The sequence below is a fragment of the Polypterus senegalus genome, chromosome 13 (genome assembly GCF_016835505.1).
Source record: "Polypterus senegalus isolate Bchr_013 chromosome 13, ASM1683550v1, whole genome shotgun sequence".
NCBI lineage: Eukaryota > Metazoa > Chordata > Cladistia > Polypteriformes > Polypteridae > Polypterus > Polypterus senegalus.
Genome location: NC_053166.1, coordinates 162,429,258 through 162,446,543, shown reverse-complemented (window position 1 = coordinate 162,446,543; position 17,286 = coordinate 162,429,258). Strand labels below are relative to the sequence as shown.

Sequence of the window (17,286 nt, the reverse complement as noted above, 5' to 3'; positions counted from 1 at the left end):
TGAGGGTCAGAATTGGCAAAGAATGCCGAGCTGAGCAAAATGAATCCATACAAGCAGGCCTGGACCCCCTTGACCTGCTCGGTGCGTCACCCCCCATGAGTCTCCCAGTTCATTCTGCGCATGCTGCGTCCTTGACGATTTCTAATGTGTGACTGACAGGCGAAGGGTGAAGTCCCTCAAACCCACGCAAGTGAAGACCCCCACGCAAGAGAAGACCCCCAGGCGCGACTCTCGCTCCATTCTGAACTCTGTGACGCGGTGCGGTCGACTCCCGTCAAAAACTGCTCGGCCCACCGCTGGCCTTCTTTAACGGCGAGCTAATCTCGACGATGCAGTCGTGTTTTAACTTCGTTTGATTTCGCGTCATCAGGGGCCCGCAGCCTGCTATTTGGGTTACAAGGCCGAGTTTACCCGTCGGGACCGACACGTCAAGTGACAACAGTAGCAGCGCCTGTGCTTTCCATTTTTAGGGCCGTAAACTGTAACCCGACTCCTGGGTGTCGAATAAAAATACCGTAAGACGACACTCGGATCAAGGGCTTCAAAGGTGTACTTAATAAAATAACACGGGCCGACGTGTGAAGGCGAGAGTCAAATAAAGGGACGATCACAGGGCCCACCAGGCGCAGGCCACTTGACCGAAACCAGCGCCTCTCGGACCGCCGGACTGATGTCACGGAGAGGATACGATTGGCGCGTCTAAACCGAAATGAAGAGTCGCTCGAGAGCACTGGGGTCAAGTGTGTGTGTGTGTGTGTGTGCAGGACAAACCCAGACAAGGGGGAGGCGATGTTGACAAGTACAAAATAGGACGGGGGCTCGAGTCACATGCTCTTCAGTATGCAGTGCCCCCCCTTGAGAAGTTACTCAGTGACCACAACGGTGAATCACAGCGGACTCCATTTTAATCAACAGGAAAAGACCCCTTAATGTCCGTAAAGAAGTCGGATTACAAATATTAACACAAAATAAGGCGCCCCTTCAAGGCAGCCATGAATCTGCGTGCGGGTCCCCACGATCCGTTTAAAGGTGTCACGGTGCTCAAGGGTCAAGAGCCTTGGTCAAGTGCAACCGAGTCGGTCACTCCGGGACGTTCTCCTTGAGCACAGGAAAGGCGCTATATAAATAAAATGTATTCCATCGCTGTGGAGCTTTGGCTTTCCGCTTGAGGCTGGTGGTCTTCTCCCAAGGCGCAGACCGTCAGGCGTTCCCCCCAGGATTTACTTCGTATTCTGCAGCATTCATAACACACGCCCCCCACCTCACCGCGGTCTGATGTTGTCACCACCAATGGCGTGATGTCTGCCAAAGTGCAGTGTGACACGGCGTTTACTGCGCTGGCCAAACTGCTCCATTTCAGACTCACAAGACCCCAAGATCTTCTTTTTCTCTGGCTGATTTCAGAGTCGTCTCCCAAGATGTCCTGCAGCTCGCCCATAAAGTGCCCGGGCACAGATGCCGTCTGCCCAATCTCAGGCGCTGTAGCTCGTGACTCCTTCTCTCGTCGTCCTGCTTCAGCAGATTTACATCTGTGCCCTGTGGTCTGGCGGGTCCGAAAAACATGGCCAGGCTTTTAAATAATCCGTGTGCCCGTGTCGGTCTCCATGGGCACGCGTGGGGAGTTGATGGGGTAACAGGGGCGAGACGCACCTGCATGTGAGGGTCCGTTCGTTCTCAAGTGCCTCATCGGCTTCCTGCGGTGTGTGATTGAGACGCTGTGCCCACGGGAGTCACATAAGGACGGGCCGGCGGAAAAACGAAAAAGAAACGAAAGGCAGGAAGGCAGGCAGGCAGAGCGAGAGTGGGGCAGAGAATGAGGAAGAGCCAGCCAGCTGGTGAGAGAGGGGTGAGCGCGGGCAGCGAGAGATCATACCAAGTGACTGTGCTGAGGAGTAGGTGGTGACCCCTCCTGGGACGACTGTGTGTGTGAGGAGGAGGGCGAGAGGACAGCGGACCCCGAGTGGGAGGAAGTCACCGTCAGCCGAGCGAGAGATGGGTGAGACCGGGCAGGAGTGGCGCTTGGCTTGTGTGCCCCAATGACTGCTGCTGGTTTTTAAGTCTCAATTTTTACTCTTTTACGGGTTATTTATTGGGCACTTGGCCACTTTTCCATCGTTCCCTTGCTACAAGTGTGATTTGTCCCCATCCGCCACTTCATCTGGTCACATTATCTTTGGTGTCGGGTTCGAGAGGCCCCCAAAATGGGATAAGGGAGCACAGAGACCTCCATTTCTTAAAGGTCGATGTAACTTGGAGATTTTCTCGTCTCCGTGCCTCCCGATTTGTGATTTCGCGGAGCTGTTTGGGGTCTCCACTGTGTAGGTTAGGCCACTATAGTGGCTCAGCATTTCCAGAGACCCTCCACTGAAAGCCCAGACAGGTGACATCCATTCAAGCTAATGATGGGGCTCCTGGGATGGGGGGGGGGTTACTTGGACCATCAATTGTTGCCCACTTTGTGTGGATCTGCCTTCACTTGGACATTAAAGAGCCGTTTTCTGTTCAAAAAGCCAAACGAAGTCCACGGTGGATCAGCGCTGTAAATCTTCAAAGCAGGTGAATACGTCCGAGGTGCGCCACGTGTGTGAAACAAACCGTCAACTGCGGGCACAAAGTGCCTTCTGAACACGTCCTGGTGTCACATGCAAGTAAAAGGCCAGCTTCTAATGACTTTCAGCACCACGCCGCACAAGGCCCCCGGTGCCAGCTCACCTCCCGAGCGCCCGAGGCGTCTCAAACAGCCGCACGCCCACCACGATGCAGGGACCACTCACCTCAGTGATGATGAAGAAGTCGTCTCCCGGCTCTCCCTGCACCACAATCTTCTCCCCGTCTTCAAACTGCACGGGCTCTAGCGCATCGGCCACCGTCAGGCGCTCCCACTTATCCAGGGATTCTGAAAGAGAAAAACGTTTAACACCCGTAAACTTAAACGACATCAACGGCAGCGGGTGGGCACAAGAATGGCTCACTCAATACAACGACAGCGCATGTGACACGTGAGGTCAGCTGTCTGAAGGTGTGGCAGGCACCGTAAACTGACAAGCCCCCCGATTTACTGTACCTGCCAGTCACATGAAGGCTCAGTGCCCCCTAAATGTAAAACCAGACACCTTACTGGCAACCAGTCTCAGCGACCCCGTGTCTGACTTCACATTCTCTGTGCCTTCATCTTCTTCTTCATTCGTTAGTACTCACGGCGACTTCTGGGCTTCAGACTTTACAAATCAACGGCCCCCCACTAGCAGCACTCACAGCTCCACACCACACATCCTGATCCTGACGCCGTGTCCAGCCACGAAGCTTTAGTGACATACGGGGACAAAGTGACCAGCACAGGGCTTCCATTTGTCTGTAAAGCGTCCTCTCAAGGGCCATCGAGCCTCTCAGTGACTAAGTGACCTGCGCTTCTTCAGTGGTGGGACGCGGGGGCCCCCGGTGAGGATGTCAGATGAAGCCGACGGTGTTGACGTGCTGTAAATGAGTCACAAAGGGAAAGTCAGCGAGGCCAAAGTGACCGTCTGCTTCCTGCCATCAATGCTAACATTCACTCGGCCGTCGGTGACCGTCACGTCGGTCGGTCCTCAGCATCCGTTTCTCACGTTTGTGTCCCTTCCACCCAATCACATTCTAGTTAATCACACCAAGGCTGGCAGAGGTGGATGGAGGTTAGGGTTCTGCCAATGAGCTTCTCCTTGGCCGAATTTGAGAAGGAGACCCCGGCGCTCGCCATTCTCCCCGAGTCCATGTGGTGCTCCAGCAGGTTAGGTGAACTGGCCTCGAGGGGTGTGTGTGTTCACCCTGTGGTGCTCTGGCAGCCCACCCAGATGTGATTACTGGGGTAGGTACCAGCTGCCACCATATACCCCAGATAAGCAGGCTAGGAAGATGGACGTGGCACTGCCACTCTCTCACTGGGTCACAAGTTGCCACTGAAGTGGGTGGCATTTGATGCACCAGGTGGGCTAACAACACCCCGTGGTAGATTTACCAAGGAGATCCCACTTCCTACCAGTGATGCTCAGGTCACCAAGGGGGGTCCCCACAGAGACACTTCAATTGTAAAAAGGCTGCAGGCCTGTGCCAGCCTCCCTCAGCGCCATACGGCGAGTGACACGGAGAGTGCTTTGTGACTTCCTGTCAATGGCTCACTCGTCTGCTGCGGGCTGCCCCTCGCTGCTCGGGAGCCCCACGGCCTCCTTCCTCGTTGTTCGCCAGTATGGCGGGATGGCAAGTGAAGGCTCTCTTGGCTTGACGTGACTTGACCAGGCCTGGTGATCAAGTGACATTATCTGGCCCTGCTGTCTCCTTCTTACCTAATCTGTGAAATGTTAACATAATGAGAGAGAATTAGAGAACGAAAAGCAAAGACAAAACGCCAACCCATCCAAGTGCGTCCGGCTGACGTGACTCTGTGGTGCGACTCTGCGCTGTCGTGTCACGGGGTCTCGACTGGTTTGATCGACAATGGAATTGCCCACCCATGACTTCTCTCTCCCTCCCTCTGAATGAGTGTTAGTGCCCGATTCGCTTTGTCCATCTATCGGTGTTGGCGCCGTGGTGGTCTCACCTCGCTCCTGTCTGGCTGTCCTACTCCAGTCCCAATACGGGACTCTAAATCTGTGAGTGTGGGGGGTCATCACGACACGTCAGCGAGCGACTTGACCGCACATTTAGTGGCCGTCCCCTCTTACTGTCGGTCGCGACTCTGCTCTCCACACTCCTCCTGTCGCGGTGCTGACGGCTCATCTTCAACTCCTCTTTAAAGTACAGAAGCCGCCGGGCACCACAGATGAGTGAAGGCGGCCATATTGGGTGGTGGGGCACCTACTGAACATGCCGTTGGGACGCCTGTCTGCTCAAGTGACATCACAGCTTACGATGGCAGCATGTGACGTGACAATAAATGTATTAATGTTTGTAAATGAACGACTTTAATAAATGAAGAAATAAACGTTTACTCCACGGTCTCTTGTGTCTGACACTCCTGGCTGAATTGTCCCAAATCGTAAAGTAACCACAGAGGAGCTTCACCTTCTAACACAGTGAGTGACAACGAGAACACTGCTGGCCACACACACACACACACACACGCTAAGCGCTGACAACAAACCTAACAGAGCTATGGGGGTTTGGGGGCCCGGGGTCCATCTGAACAGGACTGGGTACAAGGTGGGAAATAAGGGGCACCGGTGTCTGGCCTCGGGGACAATTCGGAGCTGCCAGTTAATGTCACCTGCATTGTCTTTGGGGCTGTGAAAGGGTAAAGTTGGGCAGAAGATGCCAACTCCACACGGGCAGATTCGAGGCAGTGCCACTCACTAACTGTCTGGGGCATAAGTGAGAATTCCATATCCAAGGTCCTGCAGGCCAAGGGGGCTGCCAAGATGGACGCTCCGTGACCCCAATCCCTGCGACTCCCCCTCAAGACGCTCGAGTCGCCGATGAGTTTCACAAAAGTTAAAAGGAGAGCTGAGGGGCTACGACTGGCAGACTTTTGAGGGGTTGCCCTCCGTGAAGCTCTGACTGTTCACCCCTTTGGCGCTGGCTTATTTAGGCCCACACGTCCTCCACTCTCACCAGAGCGGCGTGCCCGCCGGCTAATTAATAAAAGTGTTGTTCTTTCCACAGACCCCGGCCCCCCTGAGTTCAGAGTGAGTCAGGCTGCAATTCCTCCTGGACACTTTCCTCGTGTTATTCCACTCAAGTCTTCATAATAAATGTTTTGTCCTTGTGAGTCACTTGGAATTCCCTGCCCGGCTCCCGCTCGCTCTGCGCCAGTTCAGGGGTCACCTAATGGGCTGGGCAGCCATTTACGGTTAAATAGCTCAGGATGTGCATGAAAGAGCAATCTGTGTGCGCCCAACATGTGTGGCTGCGACTGTCACTTGAGCACACAAGACAACTGACCCAAAATGGAGACCTTGCTTAGGAATTCCTCATACATCTTCCTCTTCCTCAGCGTGCTTCCCTGATTGGAAACAAAAAGAGAGAGAGAGAGAGAAGTTAGAAGGCGTTTCGACAGCTGGCTGTTCAGAGAGTTTCTACATCAGCAGCAGCCCCCCGGGCAAAAGAAGAAAAAGTGCCAGTTTTAGTTTGAGCGTCAAGTGTTTGAAGGGAAAGGAAAAGGAAAAGGTCTGGTGAAGTGCCCGCCACCGCGGGGTCACCTCGGCCCACGAATGCCAAATCCTCAGGTGCAACCCGAAATATTAATTAACGAGTTCCAAAGGAAACTTGAAAAGGTTAATCCCACATCTGAAACATCCCACCCACATTGAAGGGGATTTTCCTGCAGTTTTCAAACATTTTTTTAGCGCATATTAGCAGACAAGCCCGGGCTAATAAATACGCCATAGAAACGTGAAGCGTGGCACAGACGGCACAGGCCCTCTCATAACTGACGAGGAACTGGCAAAGAAAAAAACACTGGAATCTGGGGGTCTCCGCTCCACTCGGTGGGGACTGATGTGAGGCCGGGCCCCAGGATTTGTCTTAAAATGACAAGAAACGTAAAGAAAGTGGCGGTGACAGAGCAGCAGGGACGCCGTCACGAAGACTCGGCAAACACACCGACGTTTGAACAAACTGTGACATTCAGCGTGATGTTATAACCACTGGGGGGAGTTAAGAGGACGACCTGTGCCAGTTAAAGGGGGCTCATCGTGTGTCACTGCTGGGCAGCACGGAGGCCCACAAGTCAATCGCTGCTGCCCTCCCGCCATAAATTCAGACGTTCTCGATACGTGTCACACTGTCAGGGTGCCCAGGGTCCTAAATAAAAACTCTTAAAGCCCAATGCCTGAGGAAGCGGGGGGGGGCGGCGGGGGTCAGAGCCAAAGCCCCAGTTGGGGGTCCCCTTTGAGATATTTCTGAATATTACAGAATGGGCACATACATCACACAACGAGGGGAGGGGGATTTTAGAAGAGTAAAGAACACATCTTCATCATCTTGTTCTTCTTCATCTTCTTCATTGTTTTCTGCTTCTTTTAATCTTCTTCTTTATCATCTTCTTCTTCTTCTTACTCTTCTTGGTCTTCATCATCTTCTTCTTCTAGCTGCTCCCATCAGGGGTCTCCACTGCAGATTATCCGTATTGTTGTTTACACCGGATGTCCTACCAGACATAACAATTAAGTGTAAATAGCAGGCCAAGGGGTCCCTGATGGATGAAAAACATGATAACAAAAATTTGCGTTGTTCTTTAAAAAGTAGCCCAAAAAGCCATTTCTTCTCAAGGTCGCCGATCAAGAACAGGCCAACTGGGCGAGAACAGGGCAGACCTGGCAGCACTGCATGCCAGCCACCACAGAGGCCACAAGCTAGAGGCTCGTCTTACGCGGGACGTGAGCTCCCGGGCGCCGCGGAGAAGTGAGAACGTCTGACAACACGCGCACTGAGTAAGAGGCACGTCTCACGACAGGCACCAAGTGTCTGCGAGTGTCTGAGGTCCTCCTTGGGCCACAGAGGTGCCCCCCCCCTTGCATTGCCCTTCTTTACCCGAGTTGCTGGCTGACTTACGTCAAGAGCCGTTCTCGTCTTTTATTTTCTTTCAAACCAGAAAACCCCAACAGTTTAGTGAAGGGCGCTCTCTGAATGCTCGCTTTCTTGGTGCCATTTAAGGTAGAGACTGGCGGCAGGTGCGATTTTAGAGGCTCACTTCATCATCATCATCATCATCATCATAAGAAGTGGCATTTATAGAGCGCCTTTCACAAACCCTGGGCTGCGTTACACAGAGACGGGCACCAACCATCAGGATGCGTCGGTAGCTGTCCCGGTCGATCCCCCACAGCTTGAGGTCCGTCTTGGCCTTGACAGTTGCAGCCCGTGGGGTCCCGTAGATCAAGGCGAGTTCTCCAAAGCTGCCGCCTTCCCCGATGCTGGTCACCCACTCTCCGTTGACGTAGACCTGAGTAATTGGAGAGACAACAAAACAAACACGCACTTAGGTGGGCTGCACGGTTTGCTTCCAGTCGACTTAAACACGTTATTAGAGAAAGAAAACAAGAGCGACCCCCCCGGCCCCTTTGTAGAAGACCACTTTGTAACATCCTACTTCGCGTCTACGGTTTCAGGTTGTGTTTGCTCTACAAACACGGTGGTCCTTCATCCACATCCACTCACTGGCGGGTGACAGTTCCGCCGATCGGATTCCTAAGTGTGTCACCCGCCATTCAGGGGCAACGCGTGGAAGGAAGGAAGGAGAACAATCGGGACAAATACAGGAGGTGGGCTCCGAAGCCTCCGGGGACACACATGGCATCAAGGCCGAGCTCGGCTGAATTCTCAAGGACGGTGGGAAGAGTGACAAAGCGAAAACAGCGCAGTGGAACTCTCGGCGGGATCGGTTTGTCTTCCTTTTCTCCCAGGACTGAATATTAAAAAAAAACAAAAACTCCGTTTTCTGAAAAGCACACAAAGCAGCAGATTCTCACGTAAATCAACACAAAACGTCTGCTGCTGCTGCATGAGTGGCCTTTCGCAGCGTGTTGGCGGTCTCTGGACGTGTCAGCTGGGGTCCAATAAGCTGGGGACCAATCACCTGATACTGGGAACCAATCAGCTGATACTGGGGACCAATCACCTGATACTGGGGACCAATCAGCTGAGGACCGATCACCTGATGCTGGCACCTCACTTTGGTTTTAGATATTGGTCTCCAGATGGTGGGCAGCACAGCCATGACCGTCAAGTCAGAGTGCAATTCTAAAGAATAAAATGAACGTGAAACGACGTTCACGGAGTGTCTGGCTCTGCGCCTTTGCTTTGCTCTCTCCCCAGATGTCGATGCCATTCTAGATGCCATGCTCACACACATGCACAGGTTTGACGTCAAGACAACGAGTCTAACGTTCCTCCTAGCAAAGAGGGCGACGGTGGGTTCTGCTGACGTTTAAAGCTGACTTGTCTCTCTCTACCCTTGGGTGTCGACTGAAGGTCCTAAACGAGTTTACAAAAATAAGAAGAAGAAGAAACCGAGAGACAAACTCGGACCCCCCTTTACTCCGCGCCCGGTTGAAGCCCCTTTGGCTTTTCTCTTCATTCTGCATGAAAACATCAGGACAGGCTGCAGGGCACATCAAGAGCACAAAGACAGTTGGGGGCGTCAAATTCCTTTAAGGGTCACCGGGATTTGCCGTTGGGGTGAAGTTCTTGGCCGTTTGTGACGAGTGTGAGGATGACATGTGAGGCCATTTGGACAAACCCAACCAACTCAACGGCCTCTCCTCGTCTCTCGAGCTTCTAATGTTCTTCTAATGTTTAAAGCGTCACCAGCGTCACTTCGGGGCTCAAACTCAAAGCATCGGTCCCACCATTCCGGCTCAACTGCCCCCCCTCAAATGACCACAGGCGGCAGGCGGGCTTTGGGTCAGGCCCACTTCTGAATGGCAGAAACAGGAAATAAAGCGGATGAGAAGCATGGAAAAGTGAGAAAAGGCGAGTGAAGAAGGTGGGCTGAGCACAGACACTTGTGGTCAATCCCACCGGCAGGAAACCGGGACGCTTCAGCTCCTGTAACAAGAAGCCCTGACACATGGCAGCACCTTTCACCGCTGACACTCCACCGGCTATGCACATCGTCAATCGTCACCGAGCTCGTCACAGTGACCGTCTGGAGAAGCTGGCTGTCACGTCACCTCACGCCTACAAAGCCACCATCTCCACTGCTCGTCCCACCAGGCAGGCCCGTCTAAATAGCATTATAGGCCCCCCCGGGCAAAGCAGTGCACTGGGACCCCAACCTACACAACCACTCAGCAAGTCCCAACATACATAGACTAGCATGGGACCCCCGGGGCAACTGCCCAGCGTGCCCATGCGTTAAGATGGCCCTGCCACCAGGCTCAGTTCAGTTTGTTCACACTAAACCCCTCAGAGGGGCCACGACGCTCTCACACTTTACTGCTGTGCCAATAATGCCAAAGAGCAAACCTCAGAGCCCACCACAAAAGGGTACACTTCATCAAGGGGTTACAATAAAGACCACGCATATTACCTGTGGCACGTCAGCCAAATCCCCAATTCACGTCCACAGTTACCAGTTAAAGCCCCAGACCAATGAGGACCCTTTTTCTTTAACTGGGTGCCAACAATGCCAAGTGGATGGCGCACACACACCGCCTCCTGGCACCGACTCCGTCTCTTACAATCGCTGCATTGACTTCAAAGTCAGGTCCTCCTTGTCGAGATCAACAAAAAAAACAAAAATCAATGTACCGCAAGTGCAGCCCCCCAATTTCAAGTGGGCACCGCACTCCACCAAAGTGTCCTTGAAACGACTGGGGGGCTGTAAATGGGGCCTGGGAGACGAAGGGGAGGCCAATGACGTCAAAGGATAACGAAGAAGGGGTTGCCACATACAGCATACGGGGGTCCACAGAGTCTGCAGAGACCCTCGCTTTCTGCACACTTCATTGTGTGGCACATTTCATTTGCTGTGTTTGCCCACCGATCTTGACAAAGTGAGAACGTCTGGCCAGAAAGGTCTGCCATCGGGGGCTCTGATCAGGACCAGGACCTGCGGGACTCCATTTTGGCAGAGGGGTCAGTTACGGCGCCCCCTTGGCTTCCATTTACTTGAACATTTCTAGGACTCGAGTCGATGTGACGCCATGTGAAGGTGTGGCCTGCTTCTTCATCATCGTCTTTGTCACTACGATAAGCACTTGACCGCCGGGATGATGAAGATGAGCCACATGAGCGTCTGCCTCACTACAACCTGACAAAACTCAACAAATCCTCCCACAAGAATTCCGTACGATGGGAAGCTCGGCTGACAGCAGAAAAATCAGGAAGACGGGCGTCGGGAGGCAAAGTCAGCCAGAGCACTGAACACGGGGAGGTTGGCATGATGGGCAGGGGGAGGGTGTAAAAATAAAAAAAGAAAGAAACAGCACAACAGAAAGCAGCGGGTTTAAGGACGGGGGCCAAGGGGGGGCATTCAGAAAACACCCCTCGCCGTGTGGACGATTTGAGCTTCCGTGGCGCCGCTTGACGTTTCTGTCCTTCATTCTGCGCCATGTAACCCACGGTGACAAAGGCTGGCCCTCCTTCACAAAGCTCACCACATTTATGCCTTCAGTTCTGGGGGCCAAGTGTGCCAATTTCAAGTCCTGCTACGGTAGAAGGACAATGCAGCAGAGAAACAGGAGAGCTGAAGGGGGTGTCGTTTCAGTGGTCTTTTGTTATTATCGGTCGTATTCTTTCTGTCATTTCTGCCGATTTGGTTTATCATTGGCTAAGTATCACGGTCTCTTGAGGTGCGGTGATTTGGGTTCCTTGTTCTTTGTGGGTGGAGCCTGGGGCGGAGCCACGCTGACATCACAGCTCCTGAGCCCTCCCTGTGGCTATTTAAGTCAGCGGAGAGGACTCAAGAGTTGCAGATCACTTTCTGGAAGCTCTCTCTCTCTCTCTCTTCCCTTCAGACTCCACCCCTTGTATCAGTAGCTCTCTCTCTCTCTCCCTTTCAGACTCCACCCCTTGTGTCAGTAGCTCCAGTAGCTCCCTCCACCCCTTGTGTCAGTAGCTCTCTCTCTCTCCCCTTCAGACTCCACCCCTTGTGTCAGTAGTTCCCTCCCTCCCTTCCTCTCCTTTCAGACTCCACCCCTTCTATCAGTAGCTCTCTCTCTCCCCTTCAGACTCCACCCCTTGTGTCAGTAGTTCCCTCCCTCCCTTCCTCTCCTTTCAGACTCCACCCCTTGTATCAGTAGCTCTCTCTCTCTCTCTCTCTTATGAAGGATTCTTTGTGACCCTTTTTGTTCCCAAGCTGGGGGTCTGTGGGACTTTTTGTTTTATTTGTGCACATTTCCTGATGTTCTCCTATTTCAAGGGAAGCAAGCGGGTGGCATGTGGGGCCTGGCGGAGTCTCTTCTGGGCAGGTTAGTCCAGGCCCTGGCCTGCCTCTTGGCCTACTTCTGGAGGCCCCACAGTTGTGTTATTTGACCACATAGATGGAAAGCTACTGTTGGGCCAGATGGCCGGGCCCTTACCTGGCTGGGATGCCCCGATTATGGAAGGTCCGGAGGAGAGAGTATTTTTAAGACTGACAGAGGGCAGCCTCCTTGGTTTCCAGTGGGGCTACGAGTCGTGAGCATAGAAGCTCCACCCTGTTGGGGCTCGTGGCCACTGCCACCAGGGGGTGCATGGATGCTTTCAGGACCCTATCTGGATGAAGGTCATTGGGCACCTGGAGTCCTTCTCAGTGCCCAACAAAAAGGGGCCAGTCGCCAGCGTCTTGAGGAAGAGGACAAAGCCTGTCTGGAGGACTGGAGATGGTGGCACCAAAGGGACCGTCTTGGTGTTTTACGTTGGTGCTGTAAATAACCTGTGTGCTGTGTGTCCTGCCCGCCTGCGTCAGGGTTAGGGCAGTTGTATGTGCCTGGGCGCCACCCCCTATATTTTCCATAAATATTCAGTCAATCAGCGGTAGCTCCACAAAGAAAGCTAACTACAGTAGCAGCTTAGCAAGTAAGACCCCGGGGAGGACCACCTGTCCGTCTGACGTCACTTCAGGTAAAGCAGAGTTTCTGGGGTCTTTGAGTCCCACAGAGACGTGGATAGGTGGACACAGCTGGAGGTGCCAGGCCTACAATGGAGGGTGAGGGCGTTTCATGAACGTCTCCCTCTCCGAGGGGCTTGAACTGCTCTCTGTGAAGTGGCAGCACCCGTGGATGAAACCCAAAAGGGCAGCCAACAGCATCTCGGACATGAAGAGCGGCGACGGGCAGGTTACTCACATCGACTTCTCCCTGGTCAATGACGTAGAAGTTGTCTCCTTCATCGCCTGCAGAGAGAAGTGAAACTTTAGTCAATCACTTGGGAGGCCATCGCTGCTCTACAAATATGCATCTTAATGAGATTCCTGTCACTGACAAGTCCCAGCTCTCCTCGCTCGACAGCAACAAAAAGCCCCACATTTCTCAAGTTGCACCTCAGCAGTGACATTAATGGCAGGGATTCCTTTGAAGGATTAACGCGTTTTAAGGCAAATTTCATTTTTCAACTTTTTTTTTTCTTTTCTTTTTTTCCCAGGGAGAGGCTGAGGTCTCCGAGCAGCAAATTTGTTAAGCCTCCTTCAGAAGGATTTGGGATTCACCCGACCCCTTTGTCTTCTTCTCAGCAGATCTCTTAAAACCTTTAATCTGCGCTGACTAATTGATAAGCCGGCCGGACAGCCAGCCGTTGGGAAAAGGCCGAGGCAATTGGCGTGATGGGCAACGCGATGCCAAATGAGGAGAGCAGAGACCTGCGGCCGGCCGGCCGAAGAGAAGGAGGTGGGCACCAGACAGGAGGGGCACATGAGCAGTGCATGCCAATCTCGGCCCCCGAGGTCTTATCGCAGTGGAGTCAGGGGGGGCACAGTGGGCATGGCGCCCGGGGTCTAGCAAAGGAAAAGGGAGTCCAGACACGGAGAGGTGACTTACTGGGGGGCTCCCCGGAGAAGACCCCAGAGCCGCACGATCATCAAGTAACTTCAAGTCCACACTTGTGGGCCACCATTTGTTTCTGCGTCAGGTTTATTGTCCATTCCAGGGTTGTTTTGTGTTATCACGTTAAGTTCTGCTAAGATTGTTGGGATTACTTCATATTCAGGATTCTGTTTCTTGTGGTGCCCCAAGATGGGGGGCCACCATGACATCACTGCTACTGGGACCACCTTACATTCAACAGGAGATCCCAGCAGACGGGCACAGATTGTGTGTGTGTGTGTGTTTGGGGATTGCAGGTTTTGTTGGTACAACTCCTGATTTTCTGAGATGGGGTCAGCTGCAGACCACCACAACTCTGAGATTCAGGAGCTCCGCTGGACAGCCAATAGGACTGCAGGTTTTTGTCACGTGGTTGACTTGACTTAACCATAGCGTAGGCAGGTGCCATCACTACTGGAGAGGAGCTCTGGGGGTCCGCAGTTTAATACTGAGCGTTGGATTGATAGTGTGGCCACTAGGGGGCACAGCAGGGCTCCAAGCTCCAGACACAACTATCTAGACAACAGTCCCGGGTTCAAATGAGTATTTACTTAACAATCACCTTCACACAGGTTTCTTTCTTTCTTTCTTTCTTTCCTTCCTTCCTTCCTTCCATCCACATCAGACCATGGAGTATTCCAGTACTGGACATATGTACCCAGGAAGCACTTCTGGGTCAAGTGAACAGCCAGCCTCTCCAGAGAGGGGTCTCCTAAGGACCCACCACGACTGTCCTCGCACACTGGAGGGGCACGGCCAGCTAGTGTACTCCGGGAATGATGAGGTAGAAAGCCACCCCTAATGGCAGCCCACCTGGCCAGGGGAGTTAAGGCCTTCCGTCTCGGCGGAGGGTGTTAGTCCATCCGTGTCCATGGTGATAGAGAGATGTGAAAGGCGCTATATAGTGGACAGATACACAAGACTTTATTCTTATGTTTTTCCTGTTTGCTTTACTCTTGTGCTTCTCCTTTGGGTTAAATAAATATTTATAAGGCTAAATCGTTTGTCTTTTTTCTCAGGCCAGAGGTTTTAATTGTCTTCCTCCTCCCTTGATGATCGTTTGTCTGTAATTTGAACATCTAAAGCCTTTTTTTGGACTTGACAGGCCAGTTCCCCACTTTGGGGCTGTGGAGTTTGGGTTCATGCTGCCCGGGGTGAGGCCTACGTGCAGCTGGGCCCCTGACGTCCCAGGTCTGGTCTGGTCACCCTTTACGCTTTGGTCACCAATGCACAACAATACAAGGGAAGGTAAACAACAGGAGGGAACACAGAAGGTGTAATAACAGGAGGCGACACCATTCGGGGCCTTCCTCTGTCTTTTCTCACGTCCTCAACTGTTACACCAAATTAAAGGGCTCCTTCCTACCTCCATGCCTTACTTGACCAAATCACCTAACTTTGCCGTCCTCTTCCTCCTCACCAGGAGACCCCTCATCGTGTCCGCTCCTCTCCCGACCCCACCAGCTCATCTTACCAGGTGACCCCCAAGAGCATGTCCGGTGACATTCCAGCCTACCGGGAAGCACTTTTGGTCCCCTCTGCTCCAACACACCCTCGGTGGGTCCCTCAACATTTTCAGGAGGAGACCACCGCTGCACATGCCCCCCACCATACGGGTAGATGGCCTGGCGTTCCGACCGGGGTCTGCACCGCCTTGCCATTCCTCTCCCCTTACAACAGCTGGATGAGGGATGCTGTACCCTGACCATCCTACGGGACCCCCCAGTGCCCCTCTAGCTCTACAAATAGAAACATCAAGTCAACACAAAGAACTTCTTTGAAAAAGAAAAAGTCCAAAGATAAAAGTCTACCAAAGTTCACTAACAAAAGACAGCATTCAGTCCAGCCGGTCCTCCCGATTACTCAACGGCGGTCCCCGCCAGCGTGTCTACTTGAACCATGTGACACTGCTGTCATCTGGGGCCAGAATTTTAAAAACCATGTGACACTGCTGTCATCTGGGGCCAGAATTTTAAAAACGTCAGAAACTCAAATGGATCTGAATGGACGCCCAGCTGGGCGTGGCAGACTGCATGTCACTGAATACCAAGGTGGACGCCAAGAACCTTCTAGAAAACAAAGCAGGATAGGAGACGCCGTCCCGGAGGGGAATGTTGAGATCATCCACTGGGATGGGACAGCAAGGCCTGGTCCAGGAGACCCTCGAGCCCCCAGGAGTGCGTCAGCTGACTTTGTGTGTGTGTGTGTGTGTGTGTGATGGGGGGGGGTCTTTCACTCAAACGTTTTACAAGCCAGGATTAACCCCCAGCCCTTCTTTTCATTGGCTTTGTTCCTTTGTCATTCCTGCTCATTGTTCTGCACATTTACTGCTTGTCTGATTGTGTCTCATCTGTCCCTCTGCTTATTATTTAGGACCAACATGTTCCTCGTATCTTGTGGGAGGTTCCCCAAAAGGCGAGGCCACCCACCCATCACTGTTAAAGGACCACCCCCAACCACAGAAGGGCAGGCTGGGAATTGAAGTCCAAAGCAGTACGCCTCAGACGGTGGCTCTCACGAGTTCTGCTCCGGTCCTTGGATTTTACTCAGCGACTTTGAGTTAAATCTCGTTTGCTGCCTTGGGTTGAAGTCCTTTTGGATTATTTTGATTTTGGACATTCCTGTTCCATTCAGTAAAGAATTTCCTGCAGCCTTTTTCTGTACAAACCAGGGGTTGCTGGTGATCCTCTCCCTGCATGTTCAGAAGGTTTTTGGACTTTCCAGTTTATATTCTTTGGAACTTTGGCTCGACGTAGGCAGCCACTCAAGCTGCTGTGTGTGAGCAGGCGGGTGGGATTCAGGCCTGCGTCTCTGGGGGTTTGTGAGGGTCTCACACCACACTTGCCCCCCTTGTGAGACTGAATCCTAAGAGGTGAATGGGCAGCTGATCCCGAGCTTGGTGCTCTGCACGTGACGTCTCACAGGCCTCCACTTGTTACTCACCTGCAGATGATTTGTCAGAAGGACACTGATGGCCACTTGAAGAAGAGATAAGCTCAGGAGACCCTCAGGGTCAGCTCGTTTGTTCTTTTAAAATGGCTCTGATGACGGGTTACGGGGGGCTGCCCTTGTGGTTCATCAAGCCACTTTACTCTTGACATCTGGAGGAGGCCGTGGGCTCCACACTTGTTTAGATTTGGCTGCCAGTCTGAATGTGAATCTTGCTCAGCAAATGCCACTTCACCCTCAGCGAGGGGTGGCATCGGCCCTGATGGAGAATGAGCTTCACTTGGATACTGCGCTGCTACCCCTCCTACATGCCCAAGGGGTACTGTGGGGGTACGAGTGCGAGTGTGCCATGCGATGGCCTGGCACCAGCGTTACCACTAAAAAACAAAGACTGACGGAGTGTGTTTGATAAAAGCCCTTTGAACGTCCACACGTATCCCACTAAGGAGGACGGCGCCCATTGTACTGTCGGGTGAAGTGTGGCGGTGCCAGCGGCGGGCTCTGGGGATGCTCCTCTGCAGCAGGCCCTGAAAGGCTTGAGAGGGTAAAATGAGGGCAGCAAAATAAACAGAGAAATCCTGGAACAGAACCCGAAGTGGTCTGCTCAAGTCAATAAAGGGAATGTCCTGCGGTGGTCCACATCTCGGAGTGATGGAGAACTGGTGAGTGGGCTTGATAGGGGGCTGCTCACCCAGGATCTCCATGACACCTGGCAGAGCTGGAGCAGACTGGCAAAGAAGAAGAAGATGGCAGAGCTGCCAGAGAGAGAGAGACCCGAGGCCGCCACCCATTGTACTGTCGGGTGGGCCGAGCCCCTTGTGTCGGCGCGTCACATCGTTAATCACAAACGCAAACACCGCTGGCT

General features: G+C 52.9%; 1 protein-coding gene across 2 annotated transcripts in view; it reads right to left on the bottom strand.

Moving 5' to 3' along the window:
* The window catches only part of prkar1b (protein kinase, cAMP-dependent, regulatory, type I, beta), a 99,225-nt gene that overhangs the window by 17,274 nt on the left and 64,665 nt on the right, over window positions 1-17,286 (bottom strand). For both annotated transcript variants that reach the window (XM_039775550.1, XM_039775549.1), the window contains 4 exons: window positions 12,741-12,787; window positions 7,754-7,912; window positions 5,911-5,971; window positions 2,775-2,896 (listed from right to left, as the gene is read on the bottom strand). In XM_039775550.1, the coding sequence (XP_039631484.1) occupies window positions 2,775-2,896; window positions 5,911-5,971; window positions 7,754-7,912; window positions 12,741-12,787 (389 nt within the window). The remainder of the gene's footprint in view (window positions 1-2,774; window positions 2,897-5,910; window positions 5,972-7,753; window positions 7,913-12,740; window positions 12,788-17,286) is intronic.